A 22211-nucleotide genomic window follows, 5' to 3' on the forward strand; every position below is an offset into this window, starting at 1 on the left:
GTGATGTGAAATATCAGTGTACTGCCATAAATACTGTAGATATTGCTTTGAATGTGCTACACTGTAGCTACACTGCAGTATACACTCTATTCTAAACTGCATGTAACTAATTAACCACTGCTAGCTGACGTTACTGATAACGAGCCCTCACTTTGCCCTCTCTCCATCTGCAATATTAGAATCACATAAAAAAAAAAACTTCAGGCTGTATTTTATTTTTAAAAACCCTGGAAAAGCGGTCACAACTGCGCAATAAAGACGCAATAACATGGATGGGGATTTTATTTTGATAGTTCCAAAGGGAAGCGGGCAGTTTAGACTTCTTTTTTTCCCCATGCCCTGACAGCGGTGGGGAGCTGGATGAGGGAAGAGACGGAGAAGGTGGAGTGCAGGGTACAGCCAGTACATACATAGCGGGGTTTAGGGCTCTGATTCTTTTTGGGCCAGGCGGCTGAGTTTAGCGGCGGTGTACCTCTTTACGAGGTAAACTGCTCTCTGGGACAGGACAGGTGTGCTAAAAGACCCGGAATGAAAGCGGAATAAAGGAGGTAGCGAATAGCTTTTTGTTTGTTTGTTTGTCTGTTTGGAGGAAAAAAAGAGAGACAGTGGGGGACATCGCAAACGAGCCACCAAGGAGGAAACAGGCTCCGGGCCAGAAGACCCGTTAGCACGGACACTGAGAGGCAAAAGGAGGAGGAGGAGGAGGAATAAGGGGAGAAAGGCTGACAAGTGACACAGGAGAGGAGACCCATTATCACTAGGGTGAGTTCCTAATCAAAACATCCAATAGACGGGGCATGTTTGCGCCTGAGCAGATCAGTTATCCTGTGCACATGTCCGTCCGAAGCCCTGTTATAGTCCCTTTAACCCCAACCTCAGGCTGCCAGCAGCAGCCTAATTACCCAGAGCTCCACCCTCCCCTAACCCATCACATCCTGCTATAGTCTGGTTACACTGACGTTTTTCTCCCTGTTTCTTGTTTGGAGGGGGGAAACATAGCCGTTTCGCTATTATCATTATAATTTATTTTGCTCTTCAAATCCTAAAAAAAGGCACTGCTGAAATTGTCAACGAGAGCAGACTCTGCCACCGCCTCTGTGAACTCTCACAGTCAGCGCACAAACTTGGCTAAAAACTCACAGGCATCGTCTCCTCAGACTGCTGCTGCCCGCCGTAGCCATGGTATTAGCTTAGTCATTACTGTGAGGTACAGGCACAACATTCAGTCAAATTTCCACGTCTGTGGGTGTGTGGGCTCCCAGCGCCACTGTAATGCAGAAGCTCTCCTTAATGGTGCGGAGGGTTTAAGGGTCATAAAATGCGGTCTGTCCGCCTTCATCTGGAGGGCCTCGGCCAGAGTGCAGCCGCCAGTGCGCATGAATACGGGGGGTACAGCGACGTTGCAGCCGACGGGCCGTGGCACGTCCTGTGAGCTCTAGGCCGCAGTCGGCTGCACATTGCGGAGTGAGCACACACTTTTACCACCCGGGGTGTGACTTACCGAAACATTTTTTTATTTTGCTTCACAACAAGCGGGTTTAATAAGTCACCCTACGGAGACGCCTCTTTGATTTACTTATGGATTTCAAATGCGAGAGGAGTAGTTTTAGACATTTGTACCCACAGAAAGATTTCCCAAAGTTAAAATGTTCGGATTCGTGAGCCAAACGTAAGAAATTGTGCGTAAATGATCAGTATTTCTTTATTCAGGTTTGGATCATACGCATTTTGCACTTTGGGTCAACTTCCGTTGTTTAAATGCGATATAGGCTCAAATAAAATAGACATGACAGTCAGCACAAAAAGATTCTGGCATTATAATCATGTTTGAAGTATACCCCACCACACACCCCAAAAAAACCAAACAAACCAAAAAAAAAAAAATACCCTGATCCTGTCATCCTAGTATCGATCTGATACCGATACCAGCATCGATACTTGGACCAATCCGCCCACTTCTAGCTGTTAGTGTTGGTAGGACCGGTTAAGCTGGTAAAGATTAAAACTGGATTCAGTTTTAGCTGAAATGCTAAGTATATACACCTCCTTACTCTCCTTTTTTTGGCCTCTGCAGCAGGCATGGCAGATGCAGAGCTGGATTTCCAGACTGGTGATGCTGGGGCATCCGCCACCTACCCCATGCAGTGTTCTGCCCTGCGCAAAAACGGCTTTGTTGTCCTGAAAGGCCGACCCTGCAAGATTGTTGAGATGTCCACCTCCAAGACTGGCAAGCACGGCCACGCCAAGGTCGGTAAATTCCTGATGTACAGAATTACACAGGGGATTTTCATGCCAGGACATATCTATCTGCAAAATAAAAATAATGACTGTAATAAAAAAGGTCTTCTCCAATGTGGACGCAGTATAAATGCAGCGCAGTTCTGAAATAATTTTCATTGGAGCTTCAGCTTAGGGAGAATTAGCGATGAGAGTCGGTGAATTAGCACTGTGCTGGTCATCCGTTCATCTCTGAAATGGACACGAGGTCACGGCCACTAATATTAATGCATATGAACTGACGCTTTCAGCCTGTTCAAAAACCCTCATCAGGGTTGTAGCTTTCAACTCTTCAAGTACTTGGAAAATTACATGTACTAAACTTGGAAATATTATTTCTAGCAAATCATGCCTTTTAGAGGATAGCAGGTAGCTGAAGTGCTCTCTTTGCACGCCCATTAGAAAGGAGATTGTTCATCCTATGTGCGTGTGTGTGTGTGTGTGTGTGTGTGTGTGTGTGTGTGTGTGTGTGTGTGTTTGTGTGCGCAGGTGCACTTGGTTGGCATCGACATATTCTCTGGTAAGAAGTATGAAGATATTTGTCCCTCCACTCACAACATGGACGTCCCCAACATCAAGAGAATGGATTACCAGGTGAGACACAGATGCTGCGGCTCCCATGCTGGTAGGAGTAATTCTGCAGCTCCCACAATGAAGTCGCTCAAAGCGACGTCTTTGATAAGACGTCTCTGTCACGCTGAGTTAATGTTCGTGTGACATTAGAAATCGAGCCTTTCCTTCCCCTCACCTCTGTGAAAGCTTTGATTTGATCATTAGGAATGCGTTATTTGTCATTACCGGGAAATCAACGTCCCCGCCTTTGACAGCACAGCAATAACCACAAATATGTGTGTCGCTGTTTAATAAGCACAAGATTTTCTGATACAATTTTTCCCACTGCTCGAGGACAGTCGGCAGTTAGGTAGCAATTGCTTCCCGAGAAAAGGAGAAGGGAAGATTTGCAAGACGTGGACGCGGAGAAGGAAAGAGGAGATGCTGCCGTTAATGACGTCTTTTAATATCCTGTTAATCTTTCATGAGCGCACGGAAGGAAAACAGAACCCCGCGGCTTTATTACGCAGCCGCGCATTTGAAAGCAAGAAGGCGCCGCATGGATATATCAAAGAGAGAAGAGGCAGAATTTGCTGTAGTTGTTTCAGTTTCAGGGTGCTGGTTCACTGATACAGTCGTGACCTCCCGGTGTCTAAAAATAGAACCAGGCCATCAATAATGTTAGCAGTAACACTTTTGCTTTACCTGCTGTGACAAGCCAAAGTGTGGACTGGGGGAAAAGACCCAGTTTAGATTAGCTGACTTTGAAATCCCCAAAACATTAAAACCCGTTAAGCTCATTTCCACAAAAACATTTTAATTCTTGGATTCTGCTGTATTAGCTTTGCATTACTGAAAGTTTACATTAATCCCTTTTCATCTTATACTCTCCTACGGTGTCGTTTTAGTGCCTCTCTCATTTAAAAAATCTTCTTTTCTGATTGGCTGTGACTCGCAAACAGAAGGTTTGAAAAGCATGTGATCCAGTGGCTCACATGGATTACTTGTCCATATACTGACCTCCTTACTTAAACTTTGGCCGTGTTTAATCTGGGTATCCACCTGCAACACAGAAAGATTTCCCAGTACTCCCTGAAGTGCACCCTGTGATTCAATAGCTTGTAGAAACAGCTTTTACCAGGAATAACAAGTAATCATTGTCTGTATGATTTTATTAGTCTTTCACATCACTGCAGAGGAATTTTCTCTTCTATAAAACATTACTTCAGTTCTTTCAGATTTGTGAGCCTCCAACAGTATTTCAGTCAAGTTTTTGATGTGAACTTTGACCTTAGTTATTTTCTTTTTCACTCATTCTGTTGTAGATTTAAATGCTTGGGATCATTGTTGTGCTGTATGACCCAGGTTAGCTTTAGCTGTCAGACGGATGTCCTCACATTTGACTTTAGTGCTGACTATTGGCTAAATTTCCCAGGATGTGCACTCCTGGGACGACTGTCGTTTTGTGTTAACACACCTAAATGCTCTAGATCTGCAAAGCGTGAAAACGTCTGCTTTTATAGAAGTTCTCAAACTTGCTGACGATCAGTTAATCAAGTGCATTTCATTATCAGCATCTGATGCTTGTTGCCCTCTCAATTCCTTATGGAAGCAGTAAGAGGCAGTGATGTTTGCGCTGGGCCACATAGTCCTGTGAAAACTTTCTTGCACAATGCACTGACTAATGTTTTGTATGCACTATGGAGCTATTTAGCATCTTTCAGCATGTTGTTTTGGTTCTGCAGCAGCAGCTTTACAGTTTCGGCTCAGTCTCTCTGCTCCCATCAGCATTATTTTCAGGTATAAGCGCTACCCAGTGCTCAGGCTGGGCAGTTAATCAGCTTTTACTCGCACCCTGACGAGCTGTGGTTTGTTTAGTTCATTTATTTGTTCTGTGTTATTTTATCGGTGGTCAAAAAGACATTTGAGTTGTAATTTTAGATATTCAGTATTGATGAAAATGTTGCTGTAATCCAGCAGCCATGCTCAGCACCAGGTGAAGATGAATACAGGGGAGCATATACCAGAGTCAGGTGTTTCTCTATAGAGTCAAAGGAGAGGAAAATTATAGATAATGTAAAAGAAAAATAAACATTTGTCATGTTCTAATGATTCTTCAAATGTAGACTTAAAACCCTCCTTTTTTTTTTTTTACCTCAAACCCATCACGTACCAATGGAAACTAGGTTACATCATATTTGTGCAGAGACCAGAGAGAGTATTGAGTGCTGCTGCTGTTGATCAGATATGCTGGATTAAACCATGTTGTGTGCAGCAGTACACTCAAGCTTACAAACTAACAACAAAACTACAGTTAATTAATTAAGGAACAGAAAGATGAAGACGATAAAGTCTCGCTGTGATTAAAGATCCTAATTCATTTAGAGTCTTTTGACTCTTTTTTTCACTGTTTTTTTTGTTGTTGCCCTCTGTCAGCTGATCGGGATCCAGGATGGCTACCTGTCCCTGCTCCAGGACAGTGGAGAGGTGAGAGAGGACCTGAAGATCCCAGAGGGAGACCTGGGAAAGGAGATAGAGAGCAAGCATGAAGCCGGAGAGGAGATCCTGGTGAGCACTGTTGCCTTTTTCTCCTGCGCCTGATACCGGACAGCTTCCACGGCTGCTTCGTTGCGAATTTAAATGATCACACTTTACGTAAGAACTTCTGCTCTTTCAGATCACCGTTCTAAATGCAATGGATGAAGAAGCTGCGATTGGCATCAAAGCCTTGGGGAAATAAGCCCGTGCAGGTAAATGCAGAGCTGCGGCTGTGGCAGCACGCAGCTGTTCTCTAACTCCTCCCGCAACCGCCGCCCTGACCCCAGCCTGCCTGAAGACAAATGTGTGTGTGCGCTTGTGAGTGTGTCTCATGTAAAATTATGTATGTGCGTGAGTTCGGTCATTATACCACGAACCACCAGCATGCGCCATGCTAGTGCGATGTGTGAGTGAAGTCATGTACAGATGTTGTACATCAGTGGAGCAAGGGGAAGGCAACTCTGGACATCAAGATCCGAGGCTGAGGTTTGCTGTACAGATTTGGCCTTTGCTATTATTGAAAATAAATAAATATGACCTTATTTACAATTATTTACAACTATTTACAATTACGAATATGCACTATGCTGGAAATATCCATGTTTTTAAATATGAATGCGTGTTTTTGTGTATATACTAGTTTGGACTGAATATATTAGTGATGTCAGATGACAAAATGTAACAAATTCTGCAAATTTTTTTCAAATTTAATACTGTATAAGGTGGTGGTTACAGAGCAGGGTGACCTGGTGGATTTGCCTACCCCTTTAAAGAAACAGTTCACCCCCAAATCAAATATGTGTTTCCACCGGTAGTGCTGTTTATGAATCTAGACTGTTTAAGCGTGAGTTGGCTGGTTTTGGAAATATCGTACAGTGGAACTAAACTTGCTGTAAAGCACTGAAAAAATAGATTTGAAAAAGTCAGCAGAATCCATGACACTGTGTTACGTCCCCTAACACGTACCATTGATGGAAAGAAAAAAAAAGAATAGAAAAATCGTATTACCTTGCTGTGAGCAGTTTCATGTAGGAACTATTTTGTTTCTCTGGAACTACAGCCGTGCTGTGCAGAAGGACATGTGGCTGTACCTGAGGCGAGAGGCTCGAACTAATGGCATCTTGTAAACACTGATCCTCCCGCCTTGGCTTAGCTGTCAGAAGTTGCCCACTGCTAGCTAGTCATAGCAAGCTGTTGAGCTACAGGATACTGTTGATTTACATATATCCTGGTAGTAAATACCTTACGTTACCTAGGAAACTGGAGCTTGTAAAATCTATAAAGCAATGCAGGACTGGCATTTCTTCCTGTGTTGATGCAGTTATTAATAATTGGCTAATGAGCTACCTGCATTCTTTCTTTCCTTGTCAACATTTTGATGTTTCTTGATATTTAGTCTTGGATGAAAAATAGTCATCCGCCTACTAGACATACTTCTTAGTTCTTCTTAGACTTTATAACAAGAAAAAGTTAGGTCCAACAATGGTTTCATATTATCCTTTTGTCAATTATAAGAATGCAAAATATTCTCAACTGAGAGACCGATCAGAACAAGAAAAAGGACACACACGGAGGACAAATTGAACTCCTGATCTCTCACTCAGTGGTTGATTTATTTTCTTACTGAGCTAACAGATAAAACAATGAGGCAATTACATCACGGGGTTTTTAATGCTAACACTGGGCGAGCACAAAAGCGGTGCTCGCAACTACAGGCCGACTGATTTATCGATATTATAGTGATATGCTGGTATTTTATCAGCCATCATTATTTATTTTGCTATCAGTAAAAGTAAAAAAGAGATAGGAGAAACACTCTACAACCATGTTGCGAATGTTGATGCTGCAAAGTTTGTCCAGCAGAGGGCACTGTGGAACTTGTGGGCAACACTCAATGCTTGGAATGCGGCATACTACAAGCAGCTGATTCGAGCAGAGTTGGGCAAAGCGTAAACAAGTCAATGAACTTAAAAAAACCTACATTGATAAACTAAAAGCTACAAACACCACAACATGTTTCGCGTGTGTGAAATAAAAATAAATTGGTCGATATATTGAAATATCGGATTTTTAAAACACCAAGTATCAGTATCAGTTTTAACAGTCCATGTACTTGTAGAGAAATGTAACTGATATAAAAGTGTTGATATTAAAATAAAATAAATAATAATTATCTGTGTGCGTGGAGTAGACTTTGTGTAGCGGTGTCTACACGGCCACCTTGTAGCCAAAAAACAGACACTAAGCTGCTTCACTGCAGTAATATGATCTGCATTCTTGCTTTGAAATAAGGGAACTCCATTCTTCATGGAAACATCAACATGTTGCCGTCACACCGTGATCAGGTTTGACTGCAAACACAGCATGCTTCGTGGGTCGCAGGGTTCAAAGTGGAACCTCAGAAAGACAATAGTCCGTACATTAAACTGCTCACATCGAGGCTTGTGGACTTCTTTTTTTTTTACTCACAGCCAGGTCATAATTTCTGTTCAGATACTTTACTGCTTGGTTATATAAATACATTATTTTGGCACTATGATCATCACATTCAGGTTATCTCTACAGCCAGGACTGGGCAACTCATGCCAGAACAATCTAGATGGATAGAAAACACCACAAATCTGAGGAAAACATATACAAGTTTGTCAAACTTGTGTTTCACAGTAACACTATTAAGAGCATGTGTATTATTCTTATGTAGAAATATAAATGAAAAGCTGAAAGTTAATATTGTAATATTTGATCAGTGTTTATCTTTTTTCCTGTGGGTTACACTTTATTTTACAGCCTGTTACTTCCTGTGTTTCTTAAGAAGCAGCTCGCAGCCCTGTTGTAATTGTCGGGTCAAACCTGTTTTATGCACTTTCTTTCCTGTAATTCGCCTCCACACTGTGGGCTGTAGAATAAAGTCAGTGTTTTCTGTGCAATGTTTCCTCTGCAGAGGCCAGTTAAACCATCTCATTAAAGTACATCTCTAAGGACATATACATATATATATATATATTTTTTTTTTTCTTAAGCATCTTCCTTCCTGACTTCTCCTTTCCTCTTTCTTCTCATTCCTCCCTCCCTTCTTCCAATTCTGTTTCAGGGGTAATCGAGATGCACTGGACCTGGGGAAAGGAGGGGATATTGCCTCGTCAGTTATTCTCCCTCTTTGTTTTTCATACTCTCTCCCTCTCACTGTTTTCTGTCCCTGCTTCGGGTTCAATTAGTTAATAAATCATTGGAAATGTCAAACAGTTAAAAAAAAAAAAAACTCCATGTACATACACGCGTCCAGGCGTAGTGGTAGGTCTCACTAAAGATGGAGGTGGTGTATGATTGAGTAGCTACTTACGAGCTGTTAAAGTCATGACTATTATTATTATTTGTCCCCGATTTATAAAGGGCTTCAACTCCACACCTGCATTGTTCTGTTGAGGCTTGCTGAGCGTGTACCATACTGGAGTAAATACATGCCTCGATTTTGTATTTCTGTATGTCACCATTTCAGCACCGGGCCCCTACAAGCCCCGCCCCCTCCTTCTGCCGTTTTATCATCATTAGTTTGGGTTTTTACCAACATGACACACCAAGGTTCAGCGTGTTTTTGTCTAAAGGTTTAAAGAGACGCGTCAAAGAGAGACAAGAAACCAATCCTCTTCAAGGAGAGATTCTTTTTTCTGTTTTAAAGTCTGCTAGCCAAAACATTTCACTTCACTGTTTGGAGTATTATTTGTCGTACTCTCAAACTGTGAGCAGTGATTCGGAGGCGGACGAGTCGTGGCGGTTTGGTGTCCTTACTTTGTGTTCATACAGCCAGTCCAAACTGTGCAGAATGTCTTCTTGGCCAAAACAAATAAAGACGACACAAACTGTTGGCTGTTGCTTATTGTTTATTTAACAACATTTAAGCAAAAGCTTAAAAAAATTAGACCAGACCTAAACCTGATTGAAGCTGTGAGGGATGATGGGAAACACTTGAGGCAGAAAATGGCTCTCTTACTTTCTGGTAACACATTGAAACAATCTTTCAGTTAACCTGGAGTATTTAGACTGTAGTAGTGTTCATCAATGTGTGTGTATGTGTGTGTGTGAGAGAGACAGATCAGAAACATCAATTTAATCCAAATACTGTACACGTTCTCTTCCACTTCCTGCTACTTGATAGTGAGCAAAGGAACTCCAGACACACTGGACACTCCCCTGGTGTCACTGTGAATATGAAGGACCGGCTCTGGACCGTGCAGTCTGGCTTTTATCAGTGTTACTAACAGTTAAACGCACATAAGCACCTCGATGATGGCTTCACAGTGCAGGTAAAATAACAACATTAATTGAAGTAAAATATGAGTCTGAAGCTCAGAGCACATATGTTGAAGAGCTGTTTAGTAGCTTATTAACAACATTAAAACAAAGCTAAAAAAAAAAAAAAAAAAAAACTATACAAGGAATAAAACAGATCATGTGGCATAATCCAACCTACTTACAAAAACAAAAAAGAAAGAAAGCTATTTAAGCGCCAACAGGATCGCCAGAATCTTGAGTGACGTTCTGAAATCTGAGCACCGGTGAGTTTGATCATCTACTTGCCGTGGTGGTAAAACCTCTGCCCGCTTTGGCTGTGGGGCAGGAAGCTATGACGGGGAGCGCTCTGGGGAGAGCTCTGGAACGGAGCCTGGGGAAGGAAAGAGGAACCATGGTCACAAGAAAGACAAGAAGCAGAACATTAATGAACATAAACACACTGTAGCAGCTCAGACTTTACTTATACTGAATATGTTTACAAGAAAAACAAGCAATATACAAGTTACTTGGCCACATAACACAGAATGAAAAACAAATGGTGTGTGTGTTTTGGGGGTTCACCTTTGCAGTAGGGATCTGGACCGCCATCGACGATGTGGGCAGCAGACCTGGGGCGGAAGGATGCATGGCTGGGGGGTGCATGGGCCTCAAACCACTCTGACATGACAGAAGGAAAACTGTGGTCAGCTAATGGACAACGTCTATTATTTAGACGATCACATGTCACAGAGTTTATTTTTGTCTTTGGTCTAATATGAATAGAAACAGCAGGAAATAATCTGTCTAATATTCCAGCAACATCTGCTGTTTCTGCATCGCAGCATCTAAAGCTGAAATGGTCTTACTGCGTCAGTAAAGCCCGACTGTTGGTTAGCATGTTCCAGCTGCTTCTGCAGGGGTATTCCTGCTCCAGGGATGTATCCTGCAGAAGATGGTCAGGTTACTTTACAACTCCTCTGAATTTTATGTAGATCGTGGAATTAAACATAGGTATAATTTACAGCAGTGAAACCCACCTTGCTGGGAGGTGAAGTGAACAGGGTAACCAGCCTGCTGGTGAGGGAGGTACTGCATTGCTTGAAATGCGGATGCACCTGTGGGGAAAAAGGCAAAGTCATTACAATCAATACATCTCACTGTGATCTGATTGTTTTAATGATCAATCAGCGGGTTTCCGACATTACTGACGCTACGGCAGCATCTAAATAGCATACCGCCAACTCCATCCACGGTGCATCCACATTTGAAAAATACAAGCTTAAAGAAAAATGACTTCGCACTCAGTGGGGGATTTTATTTTTCGGCTGAAATCAGGTTGCTTTGAACAAACGAAAGCTGTCGGCTGGACTGTCAGTTTAGCGCTTAGACTGTTTGAGAGGAGAGTTTCAAACTGTGTGAGAAATGATTTCATAGTTGATTTGTATAAACACGATGTACACGTCTATGTCAATGAAAATCAGCTAAGACTGGCGGTACCTGTGGGCTGAGATGGGCTCAGCCTACTAAAACATGCATCTTGCTCGTCAAAAGCATTTCTCTTTACGCCAATGAACACATATTAAAATACCAGCACTGTTTCTAACTTCTGATTGGTTGGACAGTCTTCCCTTTCTTTTCAAATTCAAACATCCACAGGGCTCTGAAGCAGGCCCAGAATGAAGCTTGATGACTCAGACTACACACACATACATGATCCACTGCTTACCAGAGGTCACACACTCACACACATAATGTTCTCTGAACCATATATGGACTCAAACAATTACATATATTAGTTTAACTTTAGCTATATTTATGTGTATCATGCTTATTACTGTCAAGACTCTGATAAGGATATAGCCTTTAAACTACTAGAATGCCTTCCTTAACCTTTGAATAATGGCTATACCCTCCCTCTCGACTGCCCAACTATATTTCAACAAGCCCAGCCTGACACAGCAGCCTGCAACCGGCTCAGACTGTTTTCTATGTCAACTCCTGAAATCCAAGTAAAGATGGAGGAATCGCACACATGATGCTGATAATTCATTTCTTTGTGTGTTCACTGTGCCACTAGACAACATTGTTTGAACATTAAAGGACAAAATGACCTCTTACACAATTACAACTAGTGTATAACGCCTGTTTGTGTACTGTGATGCACATCACCATCCATCAATCCATCCATGTTTATTATAATTTTTTTGTAATCATTTTTGACCTCGTGCCTTTTGGCACTGCATCTTATTTCACTCTCTCGTTTCCTGTTTCTTCCTGTCTTATACAGTTTTTTTGATCGTGTATATGATAAAATATGTAAGTCATGTCACTGTGACACATTACCCAAAATTTTACTGTACCACTGTACACATTGACAGCAAAGAAATCTTATCTCATCTTACCTCTGATCTGAGAGCTGCTTGCGAAACTGACTGGCACTGAGGGTCCAGGGGCGTAGCTGGAAGGATGCTGAGCCTGAGCCACTCCGTAGGGCTCGTGGACCCCCTGACCTCCGCTGAACTGGCCATGCTCTGCGGAGCCTGAGCTGAAGCCAGGCGTCTGATAATGACGTGCCTAAAAGAGGACGACGAGCACATGTAAACACTGTAAGAAGCATATTATATAGATTGTATTATATTTTATGAATTCTTTAACTGGAACACTCCTTTTACTCACAGGGAGGACAGCAGCTGGGAACAGCTGTTTGCTCCTTTCTCCGAGCAGTGGGCCAGGTCTGCTGTGGCTGACTGGATTGCCTGAAGGAGAGAAAAGGAGAATGTCACTATATGAAAAACAATGACGACTCTGACAACGTGCAGAAGCTGGAACTTTTCTCACCTTGAATGCCGAGGAGGTGCTGTCCTGGGTGCATGGGCAGACTCTGCTGGTAACTCGCTGATGTCAAAGTTGTAATATCACTAAAGAGGGAGACCAAAAAGATTAACTGACAATTAACAATCCTTTGACAAAACAACAAACTAAGTGAAGTATATATAGAAACCTCTGCTCTTTTCTTCGTCTTTTCTCCTCTTCGTGGAGAACTTTCTTGAGCTGTAAAAAGAGCTGATGTTTCTCTTCTTGTAGTCCCTGAAGTTTTTCCCCCATCTTCATCACCTGATGTTTATTTGAGGAAATCATGGTGTAAGAACACACAGACTTTGTTTTGTATAGAGCTGGGAGCAAAGACTAGCTGAAATGTCACATTTCAAACCTGTTCTTTCGTTTCCTCCAAGGACATCCTCTCCTCTATCTCTTTTGTCCTCTTCCTCTCTTCCTCTTCCTTCATCTTCTGCTCCATCATTTTGTCCACCTCTTCCTCCTCTGAAAAAAGTTTATTTATTAAGGTGAGTATAGTGTAGCTACTTTTTTTTGATTGCCTTTTAGATCTATGACCAAAGAATAGGTTGCAGGCAGACAGCTATAACATATACACTCACCAGGCAATTTTTTAGGTGCATTTTGCTACTATAGGGTTGAACCCCTTTATTCCTTTAAAACTGTCTTAATTCTTCACTGGACATATTCAACGATGTGCTGTAAACGTTCCTCAGAAATGGTCCATGTTGACATGGCACATCACACACCTGCTGCACATTCATGATGTGAATCTCTTGTTCCACCGCATCCCAAGGTGCTCTATTAAATTCAGATCTGGTGACTGTGGATGTGCAGGGTGGGCCATTTATATGGATACACCGTAATAACATGGGAATGGTTGGTGATATTAAAGTCCTGTTTGTGGCACATTAGTATATGTGAGGGGGCAAACTCCTCAAGATGGGTGGTGACCATGGTGGCCATTTAGAAGTCGGCCATCTTGGATACAACTTTTGTTTTTTCAATAGGAAGAGGGCCATGTGACACATCAAACTTATTGGTAATGTCACAAGAAAAACAATGGTGTGCTTGGTTTCAACGTAACTTTATTCTTTCATGAGTTATTTACAAGTTTCTCTTTGTTCACAGCCATTGACGTGTCGAAGAGGTTAACACGTGAGGAGCGGATCGAAATTGTGTTGATATCTGGTGAACGCAGTAACCGGGTCATTGCAGCAGATTTCAATGCAAGACACCCTACGAGACCACCCATCTCCCATGCTACAGTTAGCAAACTGCTTGCTAAGTTTCGTGAAACTGGTTCAGTGTTGGATTTGCCAAAATGTGGACGCAAGAAAACTGTCACTAATGAAGAAACATCAGTGGTTGTCCTAGCTTCATTCAGCAAGAGCCCACAGCGTAGCACTCGCCGCATGTCACTGGAGAGTGGCATTAGTCGAACATCCCTTCGGCGGATATTAGCTACTCACAAATGGCACCCTTACAAACTCCAGCTACTGCAGCATCTCAACGAGGATGACCCAGATCAGCGCACAGAATTTGCAGAATGGGCAAAACAAACATTGGAACAGGACCCTCAGTTCACGCAGAAGATTTTGTTCAGTGATGAGGCAAACTTTTATGTGAATGGTGAAGTCAACAAACAAAACCACCGCTATTGGTCTGACACTAACCCACATTGGATGGATCCCTCCAAGACTGTTGGAACAACAAAAGTGATGGTTTGGTGTGGTATATGGGGTACAACGATAGTGGGTCCATTCTTTTTCTTGTGACATTACCAATAAGTTTGATGTGTCACATGGCCCTCTTCCTATTGAAAAAACAAAAGTTGTATCCAAGATGGCCGACTTCTAAATGGCCACCATGGTCACCACCCATCTTGAGGAGTTTGCCCCCTCACATATACTAATGTGCCACAAACAGGACTTTAATATCACCAACCATTCCCATGTTATTACGGTGTATCCATATAAATGGCCCACCCTGTAGTTTAACTACAGTGAACTCACTGTCATGTTCAAGAAATCAGTTTCAATTTGATTTGAGTTTTGAGACATGCAGACGCACATGTTCATCAACAATACTCAGGCTGACGACTCTTAATTTGTACTAAGAGGTCCACCGTGTGCAAAGAGAAAAATCACCACATCATTGCACCATTGATACAAAGCAGGATGGAATCATACTCTTATGCCGTTTACACCTAAAAGTGAGCCTACCATCTGAATATTGCAGTAGAAACTGACACTCATCAAACCAGCAAATGTCTGTTTTGGGGGGGGGTTTGTCAGTCTTCTATTGCAAAATTTTGGTGAGCCTGTGCAAACTGTAGCTTCAGTTTTCTGTTCTTAGCTAGGAGCAGTGCCCTGTGCTGCTTTAACCCATCTGCTTCATGGTTTGATGTGTTGTGCATTCAGTGACACCTTGGTTGTAATATTGTTTAAGCAAAGTAATTTAAATCATATTTTTTCCTCATTCTGATGCTCGATTTGAACTTCAGTGGGTCGTCTTGACCATGTCGATATGGCAAATGCACTGGATGATTATATATTTGTACCTAACAAACTAGCAGGTTAGTGTATTATTACACAGTAAATCACAATCATGGATGGATAGATTATTCGAAGAATATATGCATAAACATAGGACTTGAATCTAAATGAGGCAGACCTTAGTCAAATTTTCCAGAATTACAAAGAAAGAACACGAAAAGTTAATTAATTTGTTTTATTGACTAAATGCTAAAGATAATTTATACTCTGGTTGGCTGATATTTAATTGTGACCTGTCCTATCCAAACACAGCTCAGCGTCTTAACAGTGCTTGCTTATTTCTACAAGAATCCTTAAAGGTGTCAGATGTGACACACTAGGGTTAAACTACTTTTTAAAGCGCATACACACATACACACACAAAATGAGAAAGCACCTTGTCTCTTGCGCTCTCTTTCCCTCATTATGTGTTTGTGGAGAGCTCTGGCCATCGCGTTGGACAGCTTGGGTCTCTCAAGCAGGGCGGGCATTGTGACAGGCAGTGGAGGGGCCAGCTGGTGTGGGTCAAAATGTCAGTAATGAATCGACAAGGTCAGAGGAAATATTTAAAGTTCTCACTCAAACAGGTGTAACAACCACAGGCCTCGCTAGCTAGCCGATATCGGCCTAAGTTAGCAGAGATAGCTGTACCTCCCAATACATGACGATATTTAGGGTAAAATGTACCAACGGAAAGCATAGTAATTTAATATAACAAGTGATGTAGCTTACATGTATAAACCCCTAACAAAAATTATATATTTAAACTTAACCGGGAAAAAACGCTAGCTAGCGAGGCTAGCTGCAGAGCACTTAACTGCGGTACGCATTTATCCTACATGGTCTACTTTGAATTCAGTGCTGATAAAACTGTAAAAAGCTTACTTTTATTTCGTTGTGAGTCTTTTAATAAGAATCTAACCGTCTGGCGGTTTTCAGCTTGATAGCACTCGAGCGGTTAAAACAGATAAAAATCAAAACTTCTCCCACAAAACATAAACAGACGAAGCGATTGCCAGACCGGGGATGCTGTTGAATTTCCGGTTCAAAGAACTCAGTCACACTTCGAAGTGCACTTTGGGAGTTGTAGTTTGGAAGTGCAATGCGGCGAATCTCACATTGACGTCAGCAAAATTAAGCTTCCAATCAGTTTTGTGTATGCCGTGTTTTTATTTCTTGATGCTTGATTTGACAGTTTTACAGTTCAAATATTTGATTTCCTATCAAGGGAAAGATTTAGGAAACACTAAAGCTTCCTTGTGCCGAATGTGGGCTAACCAATTTGATTTCATTGGCAAAACATGAGTAATTTCCTCATTACTTACAACAGTAAATTACATGTTCCACTTTATTTTTCCCCTGTCTGAAATGTTTTTTTACACTTCCATTACATTCTTTGTTATTTGCTACTTACACAGAACTGTTTAACTATTAAAGCACTCAAAGCACTTTCTAACTGCAAGTCTCATTCACCCAAACACTTTTCTTTTCATAAATGCACCGAGGTCAAATTGGGGTTTAGTATCTTGGCTAAACATACTTTGACTTGTAGGCTAGAGAAGCCAGGGATCAAACTACCAACTCTCTGATTAGTAGAAAACCTGCTGTACCAACTGAGCCACATCAGAGCTTCCTTCCCCAACATTTATTTTTTGTATGTCCCTGTCCTAACAGCCTACTTTTGTAATGCTTAAACAAAGCAGGTGGAGGAAAGAATAGATGTTGGAGTCAAATGGCTTTCTTGCATATAACAAAAATTATAAAACATACACGTGGACATGCATGACTTTGCAAGTCACATTATCAGTGCAGCAACAGAAGCTGATATGATTAAGCAACCCACGCAACCAGAAGAAAAGTGAACTAAATCACAGGTTCATGTTTTTGTATGTTGTGCAAACTGTAACTCCCTTGAAGCGCGCAGCGTCAAATTAACCAATGTAACATTTCATTACACTGAAAGGCACAACTCACATGGCTAAAAACATAAAAGTGTAATTATTTGTTACCCTGTAGCAAAGGGACAAAAAAGACAAACAGCAGGTAGTTTTTCATCACATTTTATTATGTATGGTCATGAATAGAGAGAAAGAGCCAGTTACGCAGCTGTATACAGAGTTCAAATTGTAATTTTTCTTCTTACAAAAAAAAAAAAACCCTTAAAAAAAAGAGAAGAAAAAAAATTGCACTCAGCTTTACACGATCCTTAGAAAGTAAGCCATCTAAAAATTAACAACAACAATAATCATTAGCAGTCAACATAATAGTCTTACCACTGAAAGCAGAGGATGATTATTTAGTCTGAATTCTATTATACTCCTTGCTAAGGTCCAATGAAGGGCAGCAAGCTAAATTCTCCTTAACATGCTTTTAAATAAATTTTGCCACTTTAGTTTGTTTTTTCCTAGTGAAAGAGTTCTTTCCCTTTCATTTCTCAGCCTAAGCTCAAACTAACAAAACTGAAAAAAGAAAAAAAAAAAAAAAAAATTGCGCTCATTCTAAATAACACCCAATTTAAACCCTTTCTCCCTTAAACCCGGAGTAGCTATCGTAAAGGCCTATTTCTAGTATTATTTCATTAATCTCTCTCATTGTTTTTAAGTAAAGTACGATCAGTTTTGACACTAGAAATTGAACTGGCCATGAGACCACTAAGTTACTGTTGAAAAGAAAAGCGGGAGACAAATACAATTCAGACTGCAGAGTAATAAAGACAGAATTGGATGCGAGAGGGGTAATGTATGGGTGGTGAAAGTGCATTTGACATATTCACTCTGGGAACTGTAGGCTGCTGAGCTGGATTTAATATTTAAATGAATGAATGGATGTGCAGGTCTCAGAAAGGTGGGTAGTGGTTGAAGTGGGATCAGATTTCCCTTTGGCTGTCCCCATACACGCTCTCATCACTGTAGGCAATGTAGAGGAAAAAGTCCTCTTCATGATGCTCCTGATGGGAGGGAAAAAAAGAAAAAACATGTTAGCGCAATATCAATAATGTAGGGAGAGGCTAAGGAGGAACAACCAAAGGCAACATGCTGGTTAAGCCATATGGTGAGAGCATGCGAGTGAGCAGGAAGCTTAACAGGACTCTTGCCTGGTACAACAATCCCATGGTAGCTGAGGTGGGTGGAATGACGTTGTTTACAAAGAAGAAGAGCGCGTCCTCGGCTCGCAAGTGGATTCTTTTCCGGATGAGGAAGTAAAACTGACCCACTGATGAAAGAGAGAATATGTAATAGTAGAAATTTCAGATGTGACATTACCGCTCTAAAATAGAAGTCAACAACTTTTTATACTCCAAGGCAATGTTTACCTGTCAGGTCAGAGGGGACAAGGTACTTCTTCTTGTCCAGATCTCCTATTCTGGCTTTGGGTGCTTTCTCCACAATTACCTAAAGGTTAGAAAAAAAAGAAAAACAAAAAAAAAAAATAAAATAAAAAAAACAGGTGTACAACATGTTCTTATTACAAAGGCTGCGAGTGTAGAGGGTGAAAAATTGTGTTCGCTTCATTGTCTCAGAAAAGGGATCTGAGAGTGTACCAAACTGTCAGTCAAGCGAGGCCGGGCATATCGAACCCAGACGAAGTGTTTAATATAACACAGATTATATTTCGAAAAAGTATTTCAGTGTTGGAAAGAACCTGGTATATTTACACCCCAGCTACCAGACGTGCGGTTTAATTTTTGAACACCTTCCCTACTAAACCTCTTTAAGTCTCTCTCCAGTCTAAAAATAGGACTGGTAAAATATCACTTGCCCACACAGTAAACACTGACTCCACAATTAATCAGCGTTCCCCCTCTCTTTTTTTAAATGAATCAGCACCTGATGTGCATTTTTTTGTCAGTGCCATTTTATGATGGTGAATCTGAGTTTTAATTCAAATGATCATACAAAACACGACATCTGTGAATGTTCTCTGGGTCTTTGGGAAGTTGTTATGGACTGTCTTCACCATTTAGTGGCCAAATAAGTATTCAATTAATAGAGAAAATAAGCAGTGGTTAATTGACTACGATAGTTAATTGTTTGTTGTAGCCACAGAACAAGTTTACGGTAAACTACGATTGAAGGACTGTAAAACGAAAGCTTAAAAGTGATCACGATTGAAAGGCAAGTGAATTTCGTCATACTTTAAAGGAAAAAACCCAAATCCCCATATTAAATCAGCTGATAGTTGTGACACAGACGGCCTCGATAGGCCAGACTAACTGGGGAAAGCCTTTATGATTTATCTCCAAGACGCTGGGCGACGTAAACAACCCCGTTTTGTTGACAGCATCTATTTTAAGGAGCTCTACTGCGTTTCAACATCCAGCTACAGACCACTAAAAGAGTCTGTGCACACCTGCATGTCTTCACCGTAACCACCGTCACAGTCATAACCACCATTATCTGGCCACCAATGATGATTCACGGAAGAATAACACGGAGATCACCTGCTGGCCTGCTCAAAGCGGCCGAAATTCCTACTTAACCTCTGCCGTTGTTAGCTACCATGTGTGGCGGTTACAACGTGGCAGTAAACAAACTAAGCAATATATTGTGTGGGTAAAATCTCACTACAATATCACATTTAGATTTTAAGCTTACATTAGTAATAAAAATAAAACGGTGAGCATAACGAAATTAGCCTGACAGCAGTATAACAGCAAGGCAACCTAGCTAGCTGTCAAGGTGCTAACGTTAGCTACTTACTGGCACCCTGTCCGGATACTTCTTTCTTATTTTCTCGCCTTCGGACCGCCTCTTCTCAAAGGGATGCTCTTCTTTGTACTGAAACTTCATCTTTAAAAGAGATGACAGACAACAAGTCGGTCACTCCGCGGTGGTACGGGCTGCTTAAGAACTGACTCGAAACGCGGACACACAAACACAAACGATGCTAACTAGCCTTAGCCTCGCCACAGCTGTTTTCCTAGTGCGACTGCAGCGGAGGGATACAATAACAACATGACGTAGAGGAAATGGGTAGTTCGCAGGGGCGTACCTCACCTTGTTTTAAACCCCATTAACGTCGACTGTGTGATGATAATCGACGCGTATTCAAGAAAAAAATAATAATAATCTTGAAATAAACAGTATACGAAGAGCTTACGAATCAACGTTGCCTTTCTGTCTTTTTCTTTTCTTTTACGTGGAACTATTTTATTTTTTTATCAACCGCTGCGCATAAAGACGCGGGGCAGGGCACTGAGGAGGGATCTGTCCTTGTCATATGACCGAGGCCCAGCAGTTTGTGGTTAGGGAAGAGAAACTGAAAAACATGCGACATTTCATTGTGCTGGAGGTTTCGCTGATGCCCGGTGATAAACTGAACCAAACACGTTTAATCACATTTCTGCAGCATGTTGGATTATTTTATGTAAGCATAAGTTACTGCGTATTTAATGGTGAACACAGTGCCTACTAAGTTTCCTCTAATTACTCGGGGTTTACGACTCATTACACCGTAACAGACGAAAGAAGCAAATAATCAGGAGTTTTATCATTTATGCAAATTGTTGCTAAATGCTGGTTTTAGGATAACTTTATGTGTAACTCTGGGAATTTACTGGGTTATTTTATTCATAATTTATATAAAAAAAAGTTTAATATTTTGTCATGAACACATTTGGTAAACAAACTGTTCCTCCAAAGCTGCCACTCATACATCCTGAAACACTCACCTGCCTATCGCGCATATGACCCACAGGTCTGTGAGTCACATCCATGTGACATCACTATGGTTCAAAACCTCATGATCTTCCTTTTGTGCACAGTGATGACACAGATTGCATATGTCTAAAAAGTACAGCACATATTTTTGTTAAAGAGAAACAGCCCTCTCCTGCTTCAGACCAGAAGGTTGGCTGATAATTTTAGATAATATTGCCTCTTGTTTTCTTTATTGGTTATACATTTTTGTGGTTGTATTTTTTCCCCTTTGTGTTCTAGATTTCAGTCTCATGGCTCTTTTACAGCAGGAACTTTAAGAATTAAAGTGTATACTCAGCTGATGACAAACGCTGACTGACTACATTATATATTATTATTATATTACATGATTTTCTTTTTTTGCCTCTCCCGTTCGGCACTGTAGCTATCAGAATTATGGTCTGAAGGCCAAGAAAAATGCCTAACGGATTTATTTTTCCAAGTGGATCATTATGGCTTTGCCATGGTCCACTTGATTGATCTTTATTATTGTTAATTATATTATTTTATTTTTTATGTATTTTTAACTTTTAAGTTATTACAAACAGAAGAGACATGACTGGAGGATAGGAAAGGGAAAGACCTGGACAAGAGAAGTTCAAGAAAAGGAGAGGGGAAGAGGGACAGTGAAAAAAAGACACTAAAAAAATCAGCTGGGTTACCTGCTGGAAGAAAAAAAAAGAAAACAAGCAAAAGCAGCCACCGGGAGTGAGCCAGTACATACTTGAGCGCCCAGCCCTGGATACCGTGAACCACCAAAGCACCGACGGCTGAGGGCATCAGCCACCAGCAGGGAGTGTGGTGGGGGGAGATAGACCCCCACACCTGGGGGGGCCTGAGACGTTCCCAGAGAGGTGGAGCCTAAGACCCGACCTGACACATAGATATAGACAAACATGCATTCCCACCCTCGTGCACACATATGCAAATACACAGCACTCGCCCAATGTGAAGACAAACAGAAATGAACACTGTACACACACTCACACCCTCCAGGTCCAGGTACTATCACCCCCAGAGGGGCAATCTGCCCCAAGACCCAGGAGATATTGCCCTTTGCTCTGGGGTGGAAACAAGCAGACCGCCCCCGGTCCTGCAGCAGCAGGGAGGCCCAGCATCCCAGACCCCAACCAGACAGCTAACTCCTCCTCCCGGCCCCCCACCCCCAATGGTGAACAGAGAACAGGTATGTGAGATTGATAGATGATAACATGATAGACTCTTCTTGGAGTGAGCTCGCAAAGAAATCCGCTCGATTTGCAAGGTGGATAAAAGCAAGGCAGGTTTAAAGGGGCATCTATTTCGGTTTTCCTAATTTTCTGTTACATATACACTCGTCACTTTATTAGGTGTCTCAATTCTTCGTGGAACAGATTCAACAAGTTGTTGGAAAATTTCCTCAAAGATTTTGGTTCATGTTGACGTGATCACACAGCATTACATTTGCTGCAGATTTGCTCATCCATGATGTGAATCTCCTTCACCACATCCCAAGCGTGCTTAT

General features: G+C 41.5%; 3 protein-coding genes across 5 annotated transcripts; 1 reads left to right on the forward strand and 2 right to left on the reverse strand.

Moving 5' to 3' along the window:
• Nucleotides 1–330: 330 nt before the first annotated feature.
• LOC134624871 (eukaryotic translation initiation factor 5A-1) lies at nt 331–9223 on the forward strand. Of its 3 annotated transcripts, none has more exons than XM_063469982.1 (6): nt 331–762; nt 2078–2247; nt 2767–2871; nt 5266–5397; nt 5507–5579; nt 8459–9223. In XM_063469982.1, exons 2-5 carry the CDS (start codon nt 2080–2082, stop codon nt 5567–5569), a joined length of 468 nt encoding a protein of 155 aa, XP_063326052.1. In that variant the 5' UTR covers nt 331–762; nt 2078–2079; the 3' UTR covers nt 5570–5579; nt 8459–9223. The 3 variants fall into 3 exon arrangements, with proteins under 3 accessions (XP_063326052.1, XP_063326050.1, XP_063326051.1); XM_063469980.1 differs by having other exon boundaries at nt 2075–2247; nt 8459–9221; XM_063469981.1 differs by lacking the exon at nt 8459–9223 and having other exon boundaries at nt 2075–2247; nt 5507–8350.
• Nucleotides 9224–9232: 9 nt separating this feature from the next.
• gps2 (G protein pathway suppressor 2) lies at nt 9233–16057 on the reverse strand. Its single transcript, XM_063469979.1, has 11 exons — nt 15894–16057; nt 15406–15523; nt 12848–12957; nt 12638–12750; nt 12475–12554; nt 12313–12392; nt 12039–12210; nt 10674–10751; nt 10503–10579; nt 10219–10314; nt 9233–10027 (listed from the first exon to the last, which is right to left on the reverse strand). The coding sequence occupies exons 2-11, from the start codon at nt 15497–15499 to the stop codon at nt 9935–9937; spliced, it is 993 nt and encodes a 330-aa protein (XP_063326049.1). The 5' UTR covers nt 15500–15523; nt 15894–16057; the 3' UTR covers nt 9233–9934.
• A 995-nt stretch (nt 16058–17052) lies between these two features.
• On the reverse strand, nt 17053–19940 carry gabarapa (GABA(A) receptor-associated protein a). The gene is made up of 4 exons (XM_063469984.1): nt 19709–19940; nt 18322–18400; nt 18103–18221; nt 17053–17955 (listed from the first exon to the last, which is right to left on the reverse strand). The coding sequence occupies exons 1-4, from the start codon at nt 19796–19798 to the stop codon at nt 17875–17877; spliced, it is 369 nt and encodes a 122-aa protein (XP_063326054.1). The 5' UTR covers nt 19799–19940; the 3' UTR covers nt 17053–17874.
• Nucleotides 19941–22211: the final 2271 nt, after the last annotated feature.

This window comes from Pelmatolapia mariae, linkage group LG3_W (genome assembly GCF_036321145.2).
Source record: "Pelmatolapia mariae isolate MD_Pm_ZW linkage group LG3_W, Pm_UMD_F_2, whole genome shotgun sequence".
In the NCBI taxonomy this organism is placed as follows: domain Eukaryota; kingdom Metazoa; phylum Chordata; class Actinopteri; order Cichliformes; family Cichlidae; genus Pelmatolapia; species Pelmatolapia mariae.

Bases quoted from the DNA above. Each gene is read 5' to 3' on its own strand.
- LOC134624871 (XM_063469982.1), top strand. From the start codon at position 2,080: ATGGCAGATGCAGAGCTGGATTTCCAGACTGGTGATGCTGGGGCATCC. The intron at 2,872-5,265 runs GTGAGACACAGA...GCCCTCTGTCAG, and splicing joins TCAAGAGAATGGATTACCAG to CTGATCGGGATCCAGGATGG. The intron at 5,398-5,506 runs GTGAGCACTGTT...CTGCTCTTTCAG, and splicing joins AAGCCGGAGAGGAGATCCTG to ATCACCGTTCTAAATGCAAT.
- gps2 (XM_063469979.1), bottom strand. From the start codon at position 15,499: ATGCCCGCCCTGCTTGAGAGACCCAAGCTGTCCAACGCGATGGCCAGA. The intron at 12,555-12,637 runs GTTTCTATATAT...CTCCCTCTTTAG, and splicing joins AGACGAAGAAAAGAGCAGAG to TGATATTACAACTTTGACAT. The intron at 10,752-12,038 runs GTAAGATGAGAT...TTTTCCCCACAG, and splicing joins AAGCAGCTCTCAGATCAGAG to GTGCATCCGCATTTCAAGCA.
- gabarapa (XM_063469984.1), bottom strand. From the start codon at position 19,798: ATGAAGTTTCAGTACAAAGAAGAGCATCCCTTTGAGAAGAGGCGGTCC. The intron at 18,401-19,708 runs GTAAGTAGCTAA...TCTAACCTTTAG, and splicing joins AGTATCCGGACAGGGTGCCA to GTAATTGTGGAGAAAGCACC. The intron at 17,956-18,102 runs GCAAGAGTCCTG...CCCTCCCATCAG, and splicing joins CCATGGGATTGTTGTACCAG to GAGCATCATGAAGAGGACTT.